The 21,709-nt window shown below is 37.1% G+C and overlaps 4 protein-coding genes across 4 annotated transcripts; 1 reads left to right on the plus strand and 3 right to left on the minus strand.

The window, feature by feature from the left end:
* Positions 1-673: 673 nt before the first annotated feature.
* On the minus strand, positions 674-3,029 carry LOC103955042 (exopolygalacturonase). Its single transcript, XM_009366909.3, has 4 exons — positions 2,866-3,029; positions 2,260-2,571; positions 1,453-1,971; positions 674-1,117 (listed from the first exon to the last, which is right to left on the minus strand). Exons 1-4 carry the CDS (start codon positions 2,998-3,000, stop codon positions 881-883), a joined length of 1,203 nt encoding a protein of 400 aa, XP_009365184.2. The 5' UTR covers positions 3,001-3,029; the 3' UTR covers positions 674-880.
* A 5,122-nt stretch (positions 3,030-8,151) lies between these two features.
* Positions 8,152-10,699, minus strand: LOC103955043 (exopolygalacturonase). Its single transcript, XM_009366910.3, has 4 exons — positions 10,171-10,699; positions 9,593-9,904; positions 8,856-9,374; positions 8,152-8,571 (listed from the first exon to the last, which is right to left on the minus strand). Exons 1-4 carry the CDS (start codon positions 10,303-10,305, stop codon positions 8,335-8,337), a joined length of 1,203 nt encoding a protein of 400 aa, XP_009365185.2. The 5' UTR covers positions 10,306-10,699; the 3' UTR covers positions 8,152-8,334.
* A 1,659-nt stretch (positions 10,700-12,358) lies between these two features.
* LOC103955045 (threonine--tRNA ligase, chloroplastic/mitochondrial 2) lies at positions 12,359-16,380 on the minus strand. Its single transcript, XM_009366912.3, has 8 exons — positions 16,027-16,380; positions 15,409-15,555; positions 15,158-15,305; positions 14,718-14,971; positions 14,211-14,588; positions 13,812-14,120; positions 13,398-13,598; positions 12,359-12,993 (listed from the first exon to the last, which is right to left on the minus strand). The coding sequence occupies exons 1-8, from the start codon at positions 16,330-16,332 to the stop codon at positions 12,733-12,735; spliced, it is 2,004 nt and encodes a 667-aa protein (XP_009365187.2). The 5' UTR covers positions 16,333-16,380; the 3' UTR covers positions 12,359-12,732.
* A 1,639-nt stretch (positions 16,381-18,019) lies between these two features.
* Positions 18,020-20,968, plus strand: LOC103955088 (putative MO25-like protein At5g47540). The gene is made up of 11 exons (XM_009366960.3): positions 18,020-18,297; positions 18,588-18,749; positions 18,838-18,956; positions 19,053-19,130; positions 19,227-19,320; positions 19,408-19,467; positions 19,672-19,740; positions 19,869-19,967; positions 20,091-20,135; positions 20,272-20,374; positions 20,454-20,968. The coding sequence occupies exons 1-11, from the start codon at positions 18,160-18,162 to the stop codon at positions 20,579-20,581; spliced, it is 1,095 nt and encodes a 364-aa protein (XP_009365235.2). The 5' UTR covers positions 18,020-18,159; the 3' UTR covers positions 20,582-20,968.
* Positions 20,969-21,709: the final 741 nt, after the last annotated feature.

Raw genomic sequence — 21,709 nt, forward strand, 5'->3', positions numbered from 1 at the left:
CTGCACGACATGCTAGGTTTCGGAAAACCAATGTTTATCATAATATTTGTGTTTTCATAAAACCTGGTGGTTAGTACGTTGATAACTGTTTTATTTTATATATATATATATCAACTTGATCCACTCATGTTTGTTTTGCGCCCCCTTCAGCACTTAGAATCGAGGCATACAATCCCAACGTCCAGGCACTTCCGCATCGGCATCTTCGAGTCCTCTTGGTGTAGGAACCACTCCCTTGGTTCATTCAATTTTATATTATTTTCTTTTAGTGTTCTAGATTGGAGGTGTGCTCTGAACACGTTCCTTATTTGCATATTCATTATTCTTTTATATTTATAAGTCTTATTTATCCCTTGTTTTCAGCATTTGCACTCAATAAATGGCTTTCGTCACCCTCGGGTGTCGGCCAGCACGTGTCTATCCTAGTATTCGAGGAATATCGGGGTCGGGGCGTGTCATCCTTGTAATTTTTATTTTTGTTTAAAAGATAAATGAAAAAGTTCGACAATTACCCAATAACACTGTTGCAAATTAGATTCAAAAAAATTAATTTTAAATGAAATATTTTATATAAAATTGTTATTAATTTCAAAAGATAAATGTAAAATTAATTTTAATTTATTTAAAAATAATAAAAAAAATTTATTATGTGATTCAAAATATTCTTCTTAACTTGTAAATGAAATATTTTAGATTCAAATCCCTTGTAAAAATTCAGTACTAGCTAAGGAGCACTAGAGTAATGAACACAATATTTCTTTTGTCATTTTTTCTATAAGATAGGTTTGAACAAAAATTTCAACCGTCAACCCACACTCATCTCATGCCATTTGAGAAAGTCTCATGGGTAACTTATTCACAACGAGTAATTGGTTTAGTTTCAAGAAGATGTAGCACAAGCAAGAGGCTGCGCCACGTTGTCAATGGTGGGCTTGATATGTTTACATTCAGACGTAATAGAGCCTTCTTTTCCAGTGTATGTGAGATCAATGTTACTCAGTTCCACATTCTCACATGGCAGCCCTCCACTGCATACAAGCTTGATACCAACTGGGGTTGAAGATGAACCCTTTATGTTCTTGAAGCTGACATTGCTGATCTTAACTTTGGATGGAACCTGCATACAATGATACAATAATAGTATTATTATAAAGCACTTTTACTCTTAAATATTTTATATAAAATTGTTATTATAAATATGTTGAAGAAGTTATGACAAATTCAGTTTTTTTTTTTTTTTTTTTTTTTTGAAAAACGCTAAAAGTGTTTTTGGTTAATAGAAATTTTTGAAAACCCTTTCAGAAACAATCAAACGGTGCACTCAGGTATTTATTCAAAATAGGTTGAGGTTGGGGTCAAGAGATCAAACGGTCGTCGGTTGTATCTATTATTCAAGAATAAGTATTTGACCAAGTAAATATGATGTAACTTTGGTACTGTAAAATAGTATACCTGAAGTGTGCACTGATTATGTGGGCAATACTCTTGGTCTATGATGACAGGGTTTTTAACATTATCCATGATAATATCCTCAAAGTGAACATCTGAGACAACGCCATTTGCAGGGGAAGCAGGCCATGTTTTGATCCTCACACCATTATCTGTATTTGAAATTGTGCAGTTCTTGATAAATATTCCGGACACAGGTTCTTCATTCTCATACTTTCCGAGGCTCCCAATGCTTATGCCGTGGCCTGGTCCACAAGTAACGTTGGTTACATGGAGTTGCTTGGTGCCATCACCTATAGAGATGCAATCATCCCCAGTTCCAATGGTCGTATCTGTGATGTTGATCCCAGTTGAACGTCCGATATGAATTCCATCGGTATTGATGCTCTCTTTAGGCGCTGAGACGGTAAAATGTTGGAATGCCACATTGTTGCAACCCAAAAGATTTACGTGGAAATTTTTGCTGTCCTTTGTTGTTATGTCTCGAATTATGGAATTGGTGACAAAATTGAACCTCAGATTCTGTGAATAGTGTGAAAAAGTTAAAAACATATACAAACAAGACGAGTAATGTTTCTTGTCAAAGTTATGTTGTCAGGAAAATTCTTATATTATCATACTGTGAATAAACATTGCAGATTACCAACATGTTCGATGGCTTTGATTTGCTCCCTGACATATATACCTTTTTCACATATATGGGATCAGCTATCAGGCACCATATATTCATAGAAGAGTATGATCAACCGCTCAGTTCACAATCTAGCAATAGATTTTAATTATAAAAGAACAAGATTTAAATTATCTTACGATAGCAATAGATTTGCACTTTTTGTTTTTGTTGCAGTCATTTTGCTTCCACGCAGTTGCTCCTAGGCCATCGAAAGTTCCACCACCGGATAAGGTGAGCCCATCAATGCGCTCAAAACCTATCCAAGTATCTGCTTTTGGGAGTTGGCTGCCATCTTCGGGAGCCTGCAATGTGCCTTGAAGCTGAAACTCAATAGGGGCTTTGCATGGTCCTTTGAAAGTTGCCCCTACAAACTTGTATGTCCCACTTGGAACAACAATTTTACTTGCCGATGTCGATGCACATGCATCTGTCCAAGCTTTGCTCAAAGCCTAATTAAAAACATTAAATAAAAATTAAAAATTGAAATGATTCTGTTTAATTACCAAACAATTCTAGAACAGAAATGATCTTCCGCTTATTCATTTTTCCCATGCATATTTATTTCCTACTTCTGAATTAAACAAATCAAAAGAAAAATCAAGAAATAAGAGCAACAATGTGCAAAGACCAAAGAGTGTGTACGGAAGAAATTTCTATTCTAACTCAAATAATTAGTTTAGCATTTCAAGATGAATTGCGTAAACATATATATATATATATATATATATATATATTATGCCTACCTGGGTTATATCAGAGTTTGCTTTTCCACCATAATTTGCACTTGTTACATCATAGACACCAGATTGGGCATTAGATGTGGATACTAACAACAAGGACACAAACATTGGCAAGATATTTTTCAGTTTCAAATCCATCTTGAGTTTTCAATTCAGAATTAGTTTCTTTCGTTTGGAGGTTCGATGAAAACTTTATTTTGGTTTAATCACAACTTTATACTCGGATTGGAAAGCTTAACGCCCTCAAATTATTCAACCAATTACCAGCTATTTTTATGGAAGATGCCTCAACCCCAAAAACCGTGCACGAAAAAAACTAGCATCCGTTGAAGAAGTAGTAAAAAAATCGCAAAATTTATTCAAAAGAAAAGCTTAATCAAGAAACAGGGAAATAACCCGGAATTAAGATGCCTTAATTAAGATGTTTGATTGCAATGTAGTTTAAGAATTGTATCCTATAATTAGTAATTAATTAAGGTGCTTATAGTTTTAGAACATCAATCACCACCACTACGTACGGCCCTCGGCTAGTTCAGTGTTCATTACCACTTCTTTAACCTATTGTTCTCCATGCTGCCCCACCAAGTCAGTACTCAAATTGTTTCTTCCAAGCAAACCCTAGTTGCTGCAGCCACCAGCACCCTGATCAACGCTAACTCCACCACCGCAACACAACTACAACTTGTATAAACTTGACGGCATTACTCGTGGGAATCTTCAACAATTCTTCACATCATAGAATAATATTCCAGCTCAACTCCATCTCGGTCTCTCCCTTTATTGTCTACTCCTCTTCACTGACCGCAAATTGGTACATCACTTTACTCAATTACAAAGACAAGAGCATCTACTATGACGTACTCATGCAAGTCTCGGTTTTCTATCACAAGGAGTTTCTCTCCATGACTAATGTCGTCGCTAACGGTTGTACCAAGATCCTTTTCGTCTGAAGAATGAGACGCAAGTGCATGCCAGTGCTTCTGCCTCGTCGGTGTTTGTCAAGGATCGAGTTGTGGCTGCTATGTTTGAGGATTTGAGGGATGGAAACGTGGGGTTCGACGTGGCAGTGTAGGGTGTTTTAGGGTGTGGAAAGAGGATCGCATTCCGCGAGTAGGCGGGTTGATTGTGATTTTGTCAGAGTTGAGATGTCAAACAATGGAACTGATGGAGCCTTGTTTGGTGGATCAAGTAAATGTGATATTGAGATCATTTTTATGTACCTGCTTCAAACTATGCCCGTGTTACCTTTATATATATTATTCTTTTGACTTCGATATAGCTCAATTGACTAAAGCATCTACCCTGTATGCTCAAGATCTCAAGTTCTATTCCCACTTCTCCCAATATTTGCTTGCATAAAAAACTTTTGTAAAAGTCTAGGGTTCTAGTAAATAAATTTGACTAGCTACTTAAATGCATCAGTTATAAGGAAGTAACTATCGTTAGAAGGTCTAAACAGACTAAACAGAGAATGTCATATTCCAACAACTTGGATGTCCTTGTAATTTTTGTTTTCGTTTAAAAAGAAATGAAAAAGTTCGATAATTACCCATAACCCTGTCACACATTACACGAAAGTAAAATTCATTTTTATTTATTTTTAAATATAAAAAATTAACACATAATTGACACACCCCGATCGAGATCAGGGCATGCTGGCCGTCACGTGGAAGTGACGTAACCATGTGCACAGTGCGGAAGCTAATAAAATAGTAATGTAACAAGTACGAATAAATAAAAACTAGCATACATAAGGTAATAGAAACAAGTGCTAGCGTAAGTGGGACACAAGTTCAGAGCATAACGCCTAAAGCAGTCCAAACGAAAATGACGCGACAATAGTACACCCGAAGGTGGCCCTACGATGGTGATCGTCTGTCAGAAATGCCGGGAAGCCCTCTAGGAAACCACCAAACCTGCTAGACAACTAGAACCTGGAGGGGCGCAAAACAAAAGCGTGAGTGGGCAAAAACAAAGCTTTTCGAAAACCATTTAACAAATAAGTTCTAACCCCTCGCCGTAAAACCTGTATACTTCCCAGAAAATAAACATATGTACATATATATATATATATATATATCAATCATGCTTCAGGATATGTCATGCCAAATCTCACAATGAAATACAAGTGCTCAGGTGAAAATCATATCAATATTATATAGTCTGGCAGCCGGAGTCACCTAACGTGACCTGTACGGCTGAATCTAGAGCTCAAATCTCAATATCTAACTAAACCTGCCCACGAGTCGGAACCACCTAAAGCGGTCTGTACGACAGGCCTGGGTGTAATACATATAAACGCTCTGGTGCTACGATCACGTGAAGGCTGTGCGAATAATCGCGGGTCACCTACGAGTCGGAACCACCTAATGTGGTCTGTACGACAGGACTGTGCACCTAACTTGGATCCAAGCTGAGCGTGTGGTGCGGGAGGTGAACATCACGTGAAGGACTGTGCCCTACTCTGGGCGGGAGCACTAACACCGGGGGTGCAGGTTATGAGCTCTCTAAGCATCTCGAATCGCTACTGAATGTAAACATGAATAACACTTACCTGGCACTTACCTGTGTGTCCGCAGCACCCAATATGCATATGTATATATATACAACTAATAATGTAACTAACGACGCATAAAAAACGATAATCTAATGCATGGCATATGGCAAATGACAATTCAAATCAATTTATGGGAAAATATAAGTATATAGGTATATACGGAAAACCAAAAGCCCACTCACTGGTAAGTGGAAGGGTCATAACCCCCCTGCCTCGAGTGACCACGCTCGTCCTCGGGATACGTCTCACCTATATGCGAAACCACTATAAAAACGTTAATTTTAAAGCACATAACCAAACTTTAGAAATAACTTCTCATACAATGCTCAAATAGGGTGTATGAATACACCAACGTGATCTACTCAACCTCAGGAACATCCCCATATTTTTAAAATAATTTTTCACCGTCGCACGCGCCCCCACGCGCCGGCCACGCGCAGGCACGTGCCTGGCACGCTGACGGCATCAACTGACGCCGTAAGGGAATATTCCATTATCCCTAACGGTTTCCAACAACGGCGTCAGGAATATTCCGTCAAACTTGACGGAATATTCCGTCGTCTTCTCCGGCGATCGAGAAAATTTCAAACTTCGATATCTTCTTCGTTTTTCAACCAAATTTCACAAAATTGGCACCAAAATGAAGCTTACAACGAGAGGAACACAATCATACCACTTTCAAGTGCTAAAAACCACGAAATCTCACCTGGAAAATCACCCCAACTCCGGCCAACCTTGAAACTTGTGATCCCGACATCCAAAACCATCAAACGAACCACCCCGAGCCTCCTAGGGACCTCACCAAGCTTCCTACAAGCTTGAAATTCCCTAAAACGTGAGAAATTACGTGTGCATGAACAGTACCAAAATCGGGCATCGTGGATTCGATGTGAAAACGAAGGTGTTCTTATCTGAAAAAGGTATAGTTAGACTCCTACAAGCCTCACGAGTCTGAATATATGCTTGGATTCCACGATCTGTGAAGGTTCGATGGGTTTGTGGGTGTGTCTGTACGTTTCAAAGGAAATGGGAAGGGAATGGGGACTCGGGACAGTGTGCAGGAAACAGGAGGAAAGGTTGTGGTGTGTGGGAAAGTGTGTGTGGCCTACAACATGCCAACCAAACTCAAAAACAACTAATAAACGTAAAGAAATCGAACTAGGGGCAATTTTGTCTTTTCACACGTACGTCGTAATATTTCTGGGACGGGCTGTCACAACCTACCCACCTTAATAGAATTTCGTCCCGAAATTCAAAACAACAAAGCAACAACCTGTAGTGACCAAAGAACAACCAAGGATACAAATCCCTCATCCGATCTTCCGTTTCCCACGTAGCTTCCTCCACAGAATGATTTCTCCACAAAACTTTCACCATGGAAAGGTGTCGTGCGGTTTGGGAAGAAAGGCAAGTTGAGTCCCAGGTACATCGGACCATACATGGTCACAGAGCGAGTTGGTGAGGTAGCTTACAGGTTGGAGTTGCCTCCGGAGTTGGCTAGAGTACATAACGTTTTTCACGTGTCCATGCTTCAACATTATGTTGCTGATCCGTCTCACGTGATACCTCCTCAACCCTTGGAAATCAATCTAGATTTGACTTATGACGAGGAACCAGTGACGATACTAGATTGGAAGGAAAAAGTTCTGAGGAACAAGACGGACCAATTGTCACATCCCGGCCCGGGGCGGATCACTTCCCAGGCCCGCTCCACCACCATAGCACGATATTGTCCGCTTTGGGCTTACCATTCCCTCACGGTTTTGTTTTTGGGAACTCACGAGCAACTTCCCAGGGGGTCACCCATCATGGGATTGCTCTAGCCCTCTTCTCGCTTAACTTCGGAGTTCCCACGGAACCCGAAGCTAGTGAGCTCCCAAAAGGCCTCGTGCTAGGTAAGGATGGGAATATACATTTAAGGATCACTCCCCTAGGCGATGTGGGATGTCACAATCCACCCCCCTTAGGGGCCCGACGTCCTCTCGGCACACACGCGACCAGGGTTAGGCTCTGATACCAATTGTCACTTGTTTCCAAAAACAAAACCATGAGGGCGTGGTCGGAGCCCAAAGCGGACAATATCGTGCTATGGTGGTGGAGCGGGCCCGGGAAGTGATATGCCCCGGGCCGGGATGTGACAATTGGGCTAAAGCAATCCCATGATGGGTGACCCACTGGGAAGTTGCTCGTGAGTTCCCAAAAACAAAACCATGAGGGAATGGTAAGCCCAAAGCGGACAATATCGTGCTACGGTGGTGGAGCGGGCCCGGGAAGTGATCCGACCCGAGGCGGGATGTGACAATTTGGTATCAGAGCCTAACCCTGGTCGCGAGTGTGTCGACGAGGACGTCGGGCCCCTAAGAGGGGTGGATTGTTACATCCCACATCGCCCAGGGGAGTGATCCTTATATGTATATTCTCATCTCTACCTAGCACGAGACCTTTTGGGAGCTCACTGGCTTCGGGTTCCGTAGGAACTCCAAAGTTAAGCGAGAAGGGGGCTAGAGCAATCCCATGATGGGTGACCCACTGGGAAGTTGCTCGTGAGTTCCCAAAAACAAAACCGTGAGGGAATGGTAAGCCCAAAGCGGACAATATCGTGCTACGGTGGTGGAGCGGGCCCGGGAAGTGATCCGACCCGGGCCGGGATGTGACATAATACTACGTATTCTTCTTTTAGCTTGTAAGTGAAATATTTTAGACTATTCACTACAAGTTAGAGAACAATGGAGTAATGAACACAAAATTCTTGTCATTTTTTTATAAAGTGAGATTTGAACAAAAATCTCAACCACCAACCCACAGTCATCTCATGTCATTTGAGAAAAGTCTCATGGGTAGCTTATTTACGACGTACAACAAAAATTAAAAACAAAAAAAAAAAAACTTGTTTACAAGGAATAATTGGTTTCTTTTCAAGAAGAGGTCGCACAAGCAAGAGCCCGTGCCACGTTGTTAATGGTGGGCTTGACATGCTTACATTGAGAGGTAATAGGGCCTTTGTTTCCAGTGTATGTGAGATCAATGTCACTTAGTTGCACATTCTCACATGGCAGCCCTCCACTGCATACAATCTTAATACCGACTGGGGATGAAGATGAGCCCTTTATGTTTTTGAAGCTGACATTGCTGATCTTAACTTTGGATGGAACCTGCATGCAATAATAGTATTATTAGAAAACACTTTTACTCATAAATACATTTAATAAATGGATCAAAAAGGTTATTAAAAATTCAAGTGGTTTTTCGAAAAACCGGAGTGCTTCCTGAAGACATGTACTATTCCAGAATGAACTCAAGTAGGTAGTCATTCAAAATAGTGGAGGTTGGTGTCAATAGATCAGATGGCCATCGGTTGTATTCTATTATTCAAGATTAAGTATTTGACTAAGTGATAAAGAAATTATGATGTTAATTTTTGTGCAAAATAGTATACCTTAAGTGTACACTGATTCCATGGACAATACTCTTGGTCTATGATGACAGGGTTTCCAACATTGTCCATAATAATATCCTCAAAGTGAACATCTGAGACTACACCATTTGATGGAGAAGCAGGCCATGTTTTGATCCTCACACCATTGTCTGTATTTTTAATTGTGCAGTTCTTGATAAAGATTCCGGACACAGGTTCTTCATTCTGATATCTTCCGAGACTCCCGATGCTTATGCCATGGCCGGGTCCGCAAGTAACTTTGGTTACATGGAGTTGCTTGGTGCCATCACCTATAGAGATGCAATCATCCCCAGTTCCAATGATTGAATCTGTGATGTTGATCCCAGTTGAACGTCCGATGTGAATTCCATCTGTGTTCATGCTCTCTTTAGGCGCTGAGACGGTAAAACGTTGGAATGCCACGTTGTTGCAACCCAAAACATTGACATGGAAATTTTTGCTGTCCTTTGTTGTTATGTCCCGAATTATAGAATTGGTGACAAAATTGAACCTCAGATTCTGCAAATAATGTCTCGTGCTAAAGTTACGTTGTCATCAGAAAAATTCTTATATTATCAGATTCTGTATCAAAATTGCAGATTATTAACATGATCGATGAATTAGATTCGATGCCTGACACATACCCTTTTCACATATATGGTCCGGCATCAGCCGTTTAGTTTCACAATCAAGCAATAGATTTAAATTATAAAAGAACAAGATTTAAATTTTCTTACGATAGCAATAGATTTGCAATTTTTGTTTTTGTTGCAATCATTTTGCTTCCAAGCAGTTGCTCCTTGGCCATCGAAAGTTCCACCACCGGATAAGGTGAGCCCATCAATGCGCTCAAAACCTACCCAGGTATCTGCTTTTGAGAGTTTGCTGCCATCTACTGGAGCCTGCAGTGTGCCTTGGAGCTGAATCTCAATAGGAGCTTTGCATGGTCCTTTGAAAGTTGCCCCAACAAACTTGTATGTCCCTCTTGGAACAACAATTTTACTTGCCAATGTCGATGCACATGCATCTGTCCAAGCTTTGCTAAAAGCCTAAATAAAAACATTGAATAAAAATTAAAAATTGAAATGATTCAGTTTAATTACCAAACAATTCTAAAACGGAAATGATTTTTTTTCGAGCATTCATTTTCTCGTATGCATATTTATTTCTTATTTCTTGATTAAACAAATCAGAGAAAAAAAATTAAGAAACAAGAATGTGCAAAAATTAAAAAGTGTGTGCAGAAGTAATTTCTCTTCTAAAAATATTAGTTTAGCATTTCAAGAAGAATTAAATAAGCATATCTAATGCCTACCTGGGATATATCAGAGTTTGCCTTTCCACCATATGTTGCACTTGTGACATCATAGATACTGGATTTGGCATTAGATGTGGATACTAACAATAAGAACACAAACATGGGCAAGATACTTTTCAATTTCAAATCCATCTTGAGTTTTCAATTTAGAATTAGTTTCTTTTGTTTGGAAGTTTTTTTTTTCTTTTTTCTTTTCTTTTCTTTTTTTTTTTTTTGAAAACCTTTTGTTTTACATCCAACTTTTATTTTGGTTTCGACGCAATTTTATACTTGGATTGGGACGCTTAACGCCATCAAATTATTCAGCCAATTACTACCTATTTTTATGCAAGATGCCTTGCCCCCAAAAGCCGTGCGCTAAAAAACTAGCAGTCATTGAAGTAGTCAAAATATTTTTCAAAATTGCTTTAAAAATAAAAATAAAAAAAAAGCTTAATTAAGAGCTTGAAATTTCTTCACCACAACATTTCCAAGAAACAGGGAAATATGCCCGAATTAAGATGTTTTTATAGACAGTAATGTTAGGGAGACTAAATTTGTAGATAAAAATCTACAAATTTAGTCTCCTTAGCATTATAATTTTTGATTAATTAAGTTGCTTATAGTTTTAGAATTATATCCTATGTTAGGAATTAATTAAGCTGCTTATAGTTTTAGATTACCAACTAATACTTAGTTACTTACTAGTGAGTACCTTATATACTCACTTTTTGATTAGGATCAATTATATCTTAACAAATGTTTTATTGATGTAAAAAATAATAGACATGTTAGTTAATCTTTTATCTTTAAAAAATAATTAATTTTTTAGCTTTAGAAAATAATGAACACATGACATCTTTAATTTTTTAGCTTTAGAAAACAATGAACACATGACATCTTTTAATTGGCCAAATTAGAAAGTGAGTATACAAGTTACTCACAGAGTACCTAAGTATTATCCTTACCACCACTATGTATGGTCCTTGGCTAGTTCAGTGTCTAATTTGCGCGAAAGATGTTCAAAACAGGATGATTGAAAACAAGAGACTGAAGAAAGGATCATTTTAAATCAAAATACGTACGTACCATGAACCATGTATATCCAAATTTAGTGCATATGTTAATTGTTAACCAAAACAAAATAATTTTTTCTATATCCAGTTACATAATCATCAAGAAAAGTCCACTCGTATTATAGACGTGATGGTAATATTGTCAGGAAAAAATATGGTACAAATAATATTGGTTTAGATAATTATGTTCTAATGTCATATTTGAACCTTTTCTTGGGCTCGACTCATGTAATAAGGGTATAAATAGTCTTTCTACATTAAAAATAATTAATTTTCTAATTAGTTCTATATAAAGCCATTCTTCATTAGGGTTTCATCATCTAAAACCCTCTTTAACATATTTTATTGTACTTCATGCTTCCCCTCCAAGTCAGTACTCAAATTGTTTCTTCCAAGCAAACCCTAGTTGCCGCAGCCACCAGCACCCCGATCAACGCCAACTCTCCTCCACTGCCGGCGAACCACCAACTTGTTTAAACTTTACGGCGTGGCTTGTGGGAACCCTCACAATAATAGTTTTAAACAGTTCTTCACATCATAGAATGAAATTCCAGCTCAACCCCATCTCGGTCTCTCCCTTCATAGTCTACTCCTCTTCACTAGCGCATGTTGGTACATCATCACTTTACTTGCTAGAAACAATTACAAAGACGAGCATCTTCTATGACGTCGTGCAAGTCTCGGTTTTCTATCACAAAGAGTTTCTCTCCATGACTTCACTGGATCAACCATGTATTTTCCCTTCGCTTTCACAACCGTGCTCAGCGTTGTGGATGTGCAGGCTTCTTTCCAAGCACCATTAATAGCCTAAAACCAATATGATAATCAAAATATCACTATTGTGCTAATAAATGTACAGTTCAGATTCACACAAATTAGACTAGTTTATAGAGAGAGAGAGAGAGAGAGAGAGAGAGAGAGAGAGAGAGAAAGAGAGAGGGAGGGAGTCAAATGTAGACCAAAACTTAGCCCAAATGTGTCCGCACCTAAGTTTAAATTTCTCTTCCAGTATTGATTTAGTGTATCGCTTATATAAGACAAAATTACGAAAACGAATGTTTAATCCATACCATCCAGTTTGGGTGGGTGGGTGGGTGGGTGTGTGTGTGAGAGAGAGAGAGAGAGAGAGATTTCATTGTCATCAGTTATCTTAGCAGTTCGAAAAAAAAGATGTTTAATCACTGCAAAACAATTTCGTATGCAAACCAGGTTAAGTGTTGATGGCCTTCTGGCTGACATTATTGCCCTCGGTCTATGAATATATACAAATATAAGTGCAGCCTTTGCGTCGATGCGGACTTCAAGCTCTCTCCAAATCAACCTCCATTTGATGAATCAATCTTGGCACTGACTGAACAATAAATGAGTATATGCTACTATGGTACAGGACAAATGCAACAAAATTGCTTTTAAGTTATCTGATTTGTTTCATTTTGGTGTTTCCCTGTGACTAGACATCATTCAAAATCGATAGGATGACCACCCTTCGCCAACTGCAAGAACTTCAAATTGACGCTTTGCTTTCAATGGCCGACTTGATTGTACTGACAAAATCATCAATTGGCATGGTGCCAAGATCGCCACCAAACCTGGATCTTACTGTAACAGTGCCAGTTTCAACTTCCTTGGCACCGACAACAGCCATTAATGGAATTTTCTGCATCTCTGAATTCCTAATCAGTTTTGGAAGGCGTTCACCCTGGCAAAGTTCGCCGCGGATACCATTTGCTTTCAGTTTGTTGGTTACCTCTTTGCAGTAATCAAGCTGCACACATTCAAATTTCTGCTTTAGTGCAAAGATAATCATCTCTGGTAACCAAACAAAAAAATACATTTATCTAAGGTTCGTTTCTTGTCTATAGAAATTTGAATGTCCCTTCGCAATGCACAAATTCTGTCATCTTAAATGGATCCATCACTTTTGAAGTGTTCGAGCGAAAAACCCTTAAAAAATAATAGCATATTGAAAGAAGTACAAGTATACAATTCATGGCATGGATAATCAGCAATGAGATGGATGAAAAAATAGACCCATTTTATCAATGAAAAGGTATAGTAATCCAATGTATGATGAGCCATTCAAACTTTATGGGGCAACCAAAGAGGCCCTACGTAGGTGAGTTGAGGGTTTCTTGAGTTAAATGAAACATAAACGAGTTCTTTACATACCTGAGTGTCGGTAACTGGTAAAACATGAGCTTGCACTGGCGAAAGCCATAATGGAAAATCCCCCGCATAATGCTCTATAAGGACTCCAAAGAATCTCTCCAATGACCCAAGAACAGCTCTATGGATCATGATAGGCCGCTTCTTTTCCGAGTTTGAGTCAACATATGTTATGTCAAAACGCTGTGGTAGGTTAAAATCAACCTGTACAGTTTGGGAAATAAAAGATCAAACAATTGTAAAAAACAAATAAAGTAGCTTTAGTTTATCAAAAAAAACCATGTAATTCACTCCGCTCAGAAATATGCTTAAAATCTCCCATGAACATTTTACAAAGTGATACAGGGAGAGACAGAGAGACTATACCAAATAAAAACATGCATTAAAATTTTTCCCATTAACAAGTTCAGGACTTACCTGTATAGTTGAGCACTGCCACTTCCTTCCAAGGGCATCCTCAATCTTAAGATCAATCTTTGGACCATAAAAGGCACCACCACCTTCATCAATTTGATAGCTCCAACCTTTATCATCCAAAGCATCTCTAAGGGCAGATGTTGCTTTCACCCATATATCATCATCTCCAACAGCTTTCTCTGGCCTCGTAGATAGATTGACTTCATAATTACTGAAGCCAAATTGCAATAAAAGTTCTTCGGTAAGATCTAGGACACCCCTGATTTCATCTTTGATCTGATCTTCTAGACAAAATATGTGTGCATCATCCTGCAAAATGGTCCTCAGGTTAAACAAAAAACACTTTGTAGATCTAGGAGTATAGACTAACAGTTCGGAAATGAGATACTGACACCATACCTGAGTAAAACCTCTTACACGAAAAAGGCCATGCAAGCTTCCAGATAATTCATATCTATATACGGTTCCCAACTCAGCAACTCGAATAGGGAATTCATGATAAGAGTGACGCTTCCTTTTGTAAACCAAGATATGATAGGGGCAGTTCATCGGTCGAAGCTGATAAAGTTCATCCTCAACATTCATCTGATCATACATATTCTCTCTGTAATAATCCAGATGACCACTTATCTGCCAAAGGTTTGCCTTTGCAACATGTGGAGTATACAGCAAATCATAACCACGTTCTATGTGGATCTTTTTCCACAAATCTTCTATTACATGCCTCACAATAGCACCCTTTGGATGCCAGAACACTAAACCCCCACCGGCATCATTCTGTAAAATTCACCAACTAAAATGTTCAATGCAAGAACCCTCATACCAAATAATTGCCATTAATGGAACTGCTAATGATAAATCTGTGTAAAGAACAAAAAGAGAGGCAATCCACTTCAACTTGACTACCTGTAAAGAAAACAGATCAAGAACTTGACCAAGGCGCCTGTGATCTCGACGTTTAGCTTCAGCTTTGAAATGAAGATATGCCTTCAATTGTTCTTCGCTCTCCCATGCAGTGCCATAAATCCTCTGCAGCATGGGTTTCTTTTCATCTCCTCTCCAGTAAGCACCAGCAATAGACTCAAGTTCGACAGCTTTTCTGTTAATTTTTCCAGTTTTTTCAACATGAGGCCCCGCACACAGGTCCCACCATTCATCGCCTATGAATAATTTAGAATAATATAAGGAACTATGACATGAAAACATTTTACTCCAACTAGATGCCAGTTCAAAACAAAATCAAATCCCAGGACATGCATTATGCATATGGTAGATCATTTAAGCAAAGTTCGTGCATATGAAATCATCATCTTTCATGCTACATTGAATAATGTAGAAAACCTTACCAATGTGATATATGGTAATGGGATCTTCCTTAATACTATCCAAAATTTCCAATTTGTATGGTTCGTTGAGAGCAGTTATTCTTCTGTGAGCTTCATCTCTTGAAACTTCCTCTCTTATAAGTGGTAAATTCCTACCAATGATGCGATCCTACAGATGACATGAAAAAACTAATGAATACTGGTCAATGCTTTCATGGTTCCCAAGTTTTGAAAAAAAAAAATTTAGTAACTGAAACATAAATTCTACTTACCATTTCCTTCTTGATCCTCTTCAACTCTTTGTCTGTCAAAGGCTCCATATCAAAATCATAATAGAACCCATTTTCTATCCACGGACCAATTGTTACTTTTGCATCCGGGAAGAGCTTTTGAACAGCCATGGCCATCACGTGTGCACACTGCAGTCATACAAATAAATGGTTCATCCTCATAGTAACCGGAAAGGCACCATCGATACCAAATTCCGAGGAAATTCATATAAAGGAACATAGCTCAAGCTCAACACTTTATTGAAAGACAGAAACCCATGTAACTTCTCACATTCCCAACAACAGGATGAAAATTTTCCCATCTTATCTACTGCTGTAAACCCATTTTTCCGGGTCCTATTCGATCAAATTACCGAAAAGTAATGTTCTTTTTTTTTCTATCCCACTTCCTTGCTCTTCACAATAGAATTAAATAACAAGTAGTAACATAGAACTGGAAATAGTTGCACAAAAGCATCAAGTTTCAAAAAATAAAATAAAAGTTCCTAAGAACCTAAAGATCCATATATTTCGACACGAAAGCACCTCCTACTTCAATTTAACATAACACAATCATAAATCCAATCAAAAAAATGAAATTTCAATACGCATAGAAAATACCGTGTGTCGAATTCTGAGCAGGCTCTCCGAGGACTCGTTGGTTGGAAGCACGACTTTCTCAGGCTTATCAGTTACCTCCATCTCGGCATCCTTCAATTTTTCGTCTTGGGTCGAGACCTGAGCCTCCGTGGTCACCGCCGAGAAGGTGGAGACTCCATTTCTGCCGTAGAGGGCCAGAGCCCTGAACTCGGAGCTCAGTGGCGAAACGCAGTGTTTAATCGGGGAAAGGAAAGAAGGGGTCTTCAGGAGAGGGATTGAGAGGAAGGAAGAAGAAGTGGCCATTGCCATTCTCTGAAGAATTAACATTTGGGTTGCGTTTGAATTTCAGAATTATGGTTGTGTTTGTGTGTAACGGTGGAGGGTGAGTGAGAGTCGTGTTTGTGACTTTGTGGTGGAGGTTTGGCTTTGGGTTTTCTCGAGGACTTGTTTAAAGAAAATATTTTTGGATTTTAAAATATATGTATTTTTAAGGAGTAATTCGTGTCTCAAAAGAATTTGTATGTTTTTAAAGAGTGATTTTAAAAATATTTTGATTAAAAGTATTTTCAAACGAATTTTTAGAGTCAAATCTTAGGATTCAAAATAAAAAATGAAGTCAAATGGTGCGTTTTATAATAAGAAATGAAATCTAGTGAAAATAAAAATAAAAATTTAGGATTCAAAATTTAAGAAAATGCTATCATGATGAAATTTTACATATTTAGAGGAGAATTGGGTAAACAATAGTTTCACACGTCTGAGGAATTTTACTCATATTCACTTTTATAGGACTATAAACAAGAGTAGCCAAACTGAGATTGTAATATTTAAATTTGACTTGTTTAATTTATTTTTCAAGCTCAAATTAGATTGTCTTACTTTCAATTGTTATACGAGTCTATCTCAAGCCAGCTTAAAAAGTTCAAGCTCAACACCAAATTGATCTATTCGAGTTATCAGCTTGGAAACACATAAATCATGTAACACAACAATTTCAAACATAATAATGTAAAATAGTTGCATAAAGATCTCTTTCTTTTATGAATCTTTAAGGTTGGAAGCCAATGAGAGGCTGCATGGTCATCACACATTTATAGTATCTTTAGAAACAAAATAAAACAAAATAATATCAATCTCCATCTTAATAAGGAAAAAGCAAACCGAAGATGGTCAATCTAAACTTAGAGAAAAAGTATTAAACATAATTCATCAAAAACAAAATTTCAAACATAACTTTCTATGCCAAGCAAACTTTTTGAATAGAATCTAGTTAAAGTTGTCTCATAAAAAGTTACCAGCTACTCACGAACTTTACCACTCAAATGTACGAATGTGAGAGCTTGTTTCTTATACATTCAAACCTAAACTTGACTTGTTTCTTTCATAAGCTGAGCTTCAACGAGCCAAACACAAATTGAACCTTAAGTAAACTCAAGTTATTTCATGCTGATTTACAACCTTAGGGTTCAACTCGAACCATCTCCAAGTCTGACTAGATTTATAGACAAATTAAGGCAAATAACTCTAACAAGGGTTTCGAGACCAATTCATGAAAGTTAGGGTTTGTCCAAAGAAAAGTCCATCGTCGCACTCTATGTTATGTGCTAGGTAATCTTATGTCTACAACGACATAAAGAACTTAACACAAATCCTAAAACGACAACAATGTGGAAAACATTCTTAATTATTGTGTAACTTATAAATTAAAGCTAAAAACATACCGATACAGCGAAAAAACAAATGCTCCTCTAGTTTTATCTTCTTATCCTTTTTGCTCTTGCATTCTAAGCCTGTATTTACTATTTTCTGGTTGCAGTAGTTGTAAATCCAACCTACATCTAGCTTTCTGTGCCTCTAGAACCTTAATCCTCTGTCAGCACATATATCCTTCCAAGAAAATTGGCCCCTACCCTCATTTAGATTCCACGTGTCACGAATTGATTAGCAAGTTTATCCCCCTTATCAACGGTTCCTATATTTGTAGATTCCAACAACTCTTTGTTGTCCCAAAAAAACCGGTATGGATTGTAGATTCTAAAATTTTCAATCTCTTCTCTTTCTTCCTGCCTTCCTCTTAAACCCTAACATTCTGAAGTCGAATTCCAAATGTAAAGTAAGAAAAGTAGGGGAGGTTTGAATGAAGAGTTTATTGTAATGGCAAAAAAGTTGACAATCAAGGGTCTTTTCAAGCCTAAGGCGAGAACGCCGATAGAGCTTGTAAAGCACATGTGTGAGCTTCTAATGTTCGTTGATCAAAATAATGATGCGCGTGAGCAAAAGCGCAAAGAAAAGGTTTGAATTTTTCACTCGTATTGTAGAATTGTATATGGAGCATGATTGTTTGATTGGTTTTTCTCTTTGAGTTTTGAAAAATCGAACCCTACGACACAGAATTTTTTTTTTGCAATGCACTTTAGACATGGAATTTAAATTTTTGGGGTTGTGTAGCTTATTAAGCGTATAGAGTGACATGGAATTTAAATTTTTGGGGTTGTGTAGCTTATTAAGCGTATAGAGTGAGTATGGTTTTGAAATTAATGATATTGTTAGGTTAATGACATTTGCTTTGAACTTTGTTATAGATGGAAGAATTGACAAAAGCAATATTGGAGATAAGAACTATTGTATATGGAGATGATGATTCAGAACCAAACAAAGATTCTTGTGCACAACTAACCCAAGAGTTTTTTAGGGAGGACACTTTCAGGCTCCTCATTGTTTGTCTTTCACAGCTCAACTTGGGGGTAAGCGATATTTAAATGAGTTTATATGCCCTATTGCATTATTTAAGCATGTTACATTTGTGTTAATATTTGAGTACATGTGTTGTAGGATCGTAAAAACGCTACTCATGTCATTGCAAATTTACAAAGGCAAAAGGTTCAGTCGCGTTCGATCGCATTAGAATACTTGGAGAATAATATTGATATTATGGACATTCTGATAAAAGGGTAAGAATGTACCAGTAATGAAGTTCAAAAATGTACATGTCCATTACTGGAGTTAAAATAAAATATTAATGAACCGTTTGTTTTGGTTTGGTTTAGCTATGAAGACAGTGGTGATATTGCTCTATCTTATGGTGCAATTTCAAGGGAATGCATTCGTCATCAGAATATTGCAAGGTAGCGCTTTGTTTTGTAATTTTAGTGTCAAAATTTATCATTTTAAATGAGCTTGTATATCATATAATGAATCATTATTGTTGATTAATGTCACAGGTATGTCCTCGAATCAGGTCACATGAAGAAGTTTTTTTATTACATTCAAACTCCAAATTTCGACATAGCATCGGATGCTGCGGCTACTTTCAAGGTTTGGTCCATTTCAAACACTTACAAGATTTTAACGAATGATCATTTCACTACCTTGATCATTAACTCATTGTCCTTCTTTGAACAGGAGCTCATGACTAGGCACAAATCAACTGTTGCTGAATTCCTTTCTAAAAACTATGAGTGGGTAAGATTCATAATCTTCATGAAATAAAATTTCTGGTTGTTTGGAAGTTGGCTAGTATTTAGATGCTTTTAGCAATTTGGGCAGTCAGCAAATCACAGATAATAATTACTTAAATTTCTAAATCTATCATGTTTTACTTTTTGCAGATTATAAGTTTCAATATTTGAATTATTAATTTATCTTTTTCTGTGATTTTGATTCCAGTTTTTCCAAGAGTACAATTCCCAGTTGTTGGAGTCTCCCAATTATATCACCAAACGCCAGGCCATCAAGGTATTAAAATTTACAGATTATTTTTCAGCTGATTTTCTTGCATACCATTCAATTTGTTTCTCTATGTTATTTTCGTCTTCAGAACCATAATTGTTATTATTGACATGCATCTCGTAAATTTGTTTCAGTTGTTAGGAGATATGTTATTGGATCGCTCAAACTCCGATGTGATGGTTCGATATGTGTGCTCTCTGAATAATATGATAATCCTAATGAACCTTCTCAGGGTATAGAATCCCTCTCTCTTTCTCACACGAGAACTTGTCGTATAACCAGAAATATACACAGTGATATAGCAGAACTTATTTAATTCCTTTACGTGTTTTTGTTAATAAATCACATGTTTGCAGGATCCAAAGAAGACAATCAAGTTAGAAACCTTTCAGGTCTTCAAGGTTTGTCCAGAATATCAACTTTTAACCTTTTAGTACAATAAAGATAGAACTATTATTAGCACTCAAAAAATCTCATTTTTCACTTCTCACAAGTGTATTTAAAGTGTGATTAATTTCTTGTTTTTGTTAATGACAGTTATTTGTTGCAAACCAAAATAAGCCTCCTGAGATTGTTAATGTACTTGTCACAAATAGAACCAAGCTTCTTCGTTTCTTTAACGACTTCACCATTGAGAAAGGTAGGGTTTCTTTTTGTTCGATTTCGTCTTTCTCCTTCGAACTCATTTTTAATAAAATCGAACTACAATTTATATGCAGAGGATGAGCAGTTTGAAGCAAACAAAGCTCAAGTTATTAACGAGATTTCTGTTCTTGAACTCAAACCGTGCAATCCCAAGATGTCATCACTCTTCAGCTTTAGAACCAATTGTGAGGTTCGATGCTAAAATTGTACGGTTGAGCCACAAGCCTTGTTTCAAACTCGGTTTGAAAAGAAAAACTGAATTACACTATCACTGACCAATTAAAGTTTTGTTTCCATATACCACCTACAGCTTAACTCCGTCTATTGTTCCGTCCAAAATGTTGCACTTGACCCTTTTTCAAAGATATTTTGATGTGCATTAAATTATCTCTAACATAGTTTTTTTTAAGGGTCATGGAAATTCAATATTTTGAACGAAAAAATAAACAGAATTAACCTTAGATGTTACGTTGTATCAAAACTTTAATTAAGATGATGGATGTGAGTCAAATTTTCTTTTCCCGAAGTAATCTGCAAATAGAGCCTATAATTTCATATTGTATTAGTATTCAATATAATCCAGTGTAAACAGAAGATGTAGCCCAATGTTGGACCTATCTTCTTTGAAATTCTAATAAAAGTATATATTTGTTCTCAATTTTGCATGAGAATTTTAATAAGCTGCATTTATTCCCTTCTTTCTTCTTCAAATATGTTAAACTAATGTTTCTATGTGATATTTGCAAATTAATATAACAATTCGCTTAATATTTTAGTTTAAATTACAAATTAAAACACTTCTATAAGTTCATATAATATTTTAAAGATTTTGCCTCCTTTTTACTTAGAATTCGAATTTGCTCCATCCTTACTAGGTAATGAGCATTACCTCTCATTTCAAATGTGACATGTGTCATTGGCTCTTAACTAATTTTATTTTTATATATAACAAAATAATTTAGAAATTAAATAACAATTACTTCCTAATTTGTACCCCTCAAATCTTGAGATTTTTTTTTTTTTACTGTATTAAAAAATAATAAAAGACAGCCACTTAGTATTACGGTATAGTGATATTCCTCTTCACTTATAAGTGAAAGGTCTTAAGTTTAATTCTCGCCAAAGGCAAATTTGAACCTCATTATTGCTAGCCCATTGTGAGGCAAAGTACACACCTTAGTGTAGATAATATTGTTTGTTAAAAAAAAAAAATAATAATAATAATAATAGAAGACGAAACAATCCTAAAGCTTTTCCTCCCCAATTTTGAAGTCCTTCCTAATTTAATCAAACTTTAGAAGTTCAATAACATAAAGAAAAAGAGGTTGAT

Source organism: the organism of the source record quoted next, unplaced genomic scaffold (genome assembly GCF_019419815.1).
Source record: "Pyrus x bretschneideri cultivar Hongxiangsu unplaced genomic scaffold, Pyrus_bretschneideri_v1 Contig12, whole genome shotgun sequence".
NCBI lineage: Eukaryota > Viridiplantae > Streptophyta > Magnoliopsida > Rosales > Rosaceae > Pyrus > Pyrus x bretschneideri.

Coding starts and splice junctions, on each gene's coding strand:
- LOC103955088 (XM_009366960.3), top strand. CDS start 18,160: ATGGCAAAAAAGTTGACAATCAAGGGTCTTTTCAAGCCTAAGGCGAGA. Junction 19,321..19,407: donor ATGCTGCGGCTACTTTCAAG/GTTTGGTCCATT, acceptor TTCTTTGAACAG/GAGCTCATGACTAGGCACAA. Junction 19,741..19,868: donor CCAAACGCCAGGCCATCAAG/GTATTAAAATTT, acceptor AATTTGTTTCAG/TTGTTAGGAGATATGTTATT.
- LOC103955042 (XM_009366909.3), bottom strand. CDS start 3,000: ATGGATTTGAAACTGAAAAATATCTTGCCAATGTTTGTGTCCTTGTTG. Junction 1,972..2,259: donor AGTGCAAATCTATTGCTATC/GTAAGATAATTT, acceptor CACTATTCACAG/AATCTGAGGTTCAATTTTGT. Junction 1,118..1,452: donor ATAATCAGTGCACACTTCAG/GTATACTATTTT, acceptor CATTGTATGCAG/GTTCCATCCAAAGTTAAGAT.
- LOC103955043 (XM_009366910.3), bottom strand. CDS start 10,305: ATGGATTTGAAATTGAAAAGTATCTTGCCCATGTTTGTGTTCTTATTG. Junction 9,905..10,170: donor CAAACTCTGATATATCCCAG/GTAGGCATTAGA, acceptor GTTTTTATTTAG/GCTTTTAGCAAAGCTTGGAC. Junction 9,375..9,592: donor ATTGCAAATCTATTGCTATC/GTAAGAAAATTT, acceptor CATTATTTGCAG/AATCTGAGGTTCAATTTTGT.
- LOC103955045 (XM_009366912.3), bottom strand. CDS start 16,332: ATGTTAATTCTTCAGAGAATGGCAATGGCCACTTCTTCTTCCTTCCTC. Junction 14,589..14,717: donor TTGATCTGTTTTCTTTACAG/GTAGTCAAGTTG, acceptor TGAATTTTACAG/AATGATGCCGGTGGGGGTTT. Junction 13,599..13,811: donor GGCAGTGCTCAACTATACAG/GTAAGTCCTGAA, acceptor CAAACTGTACAG/GTTGATTTTAACCTACCACA.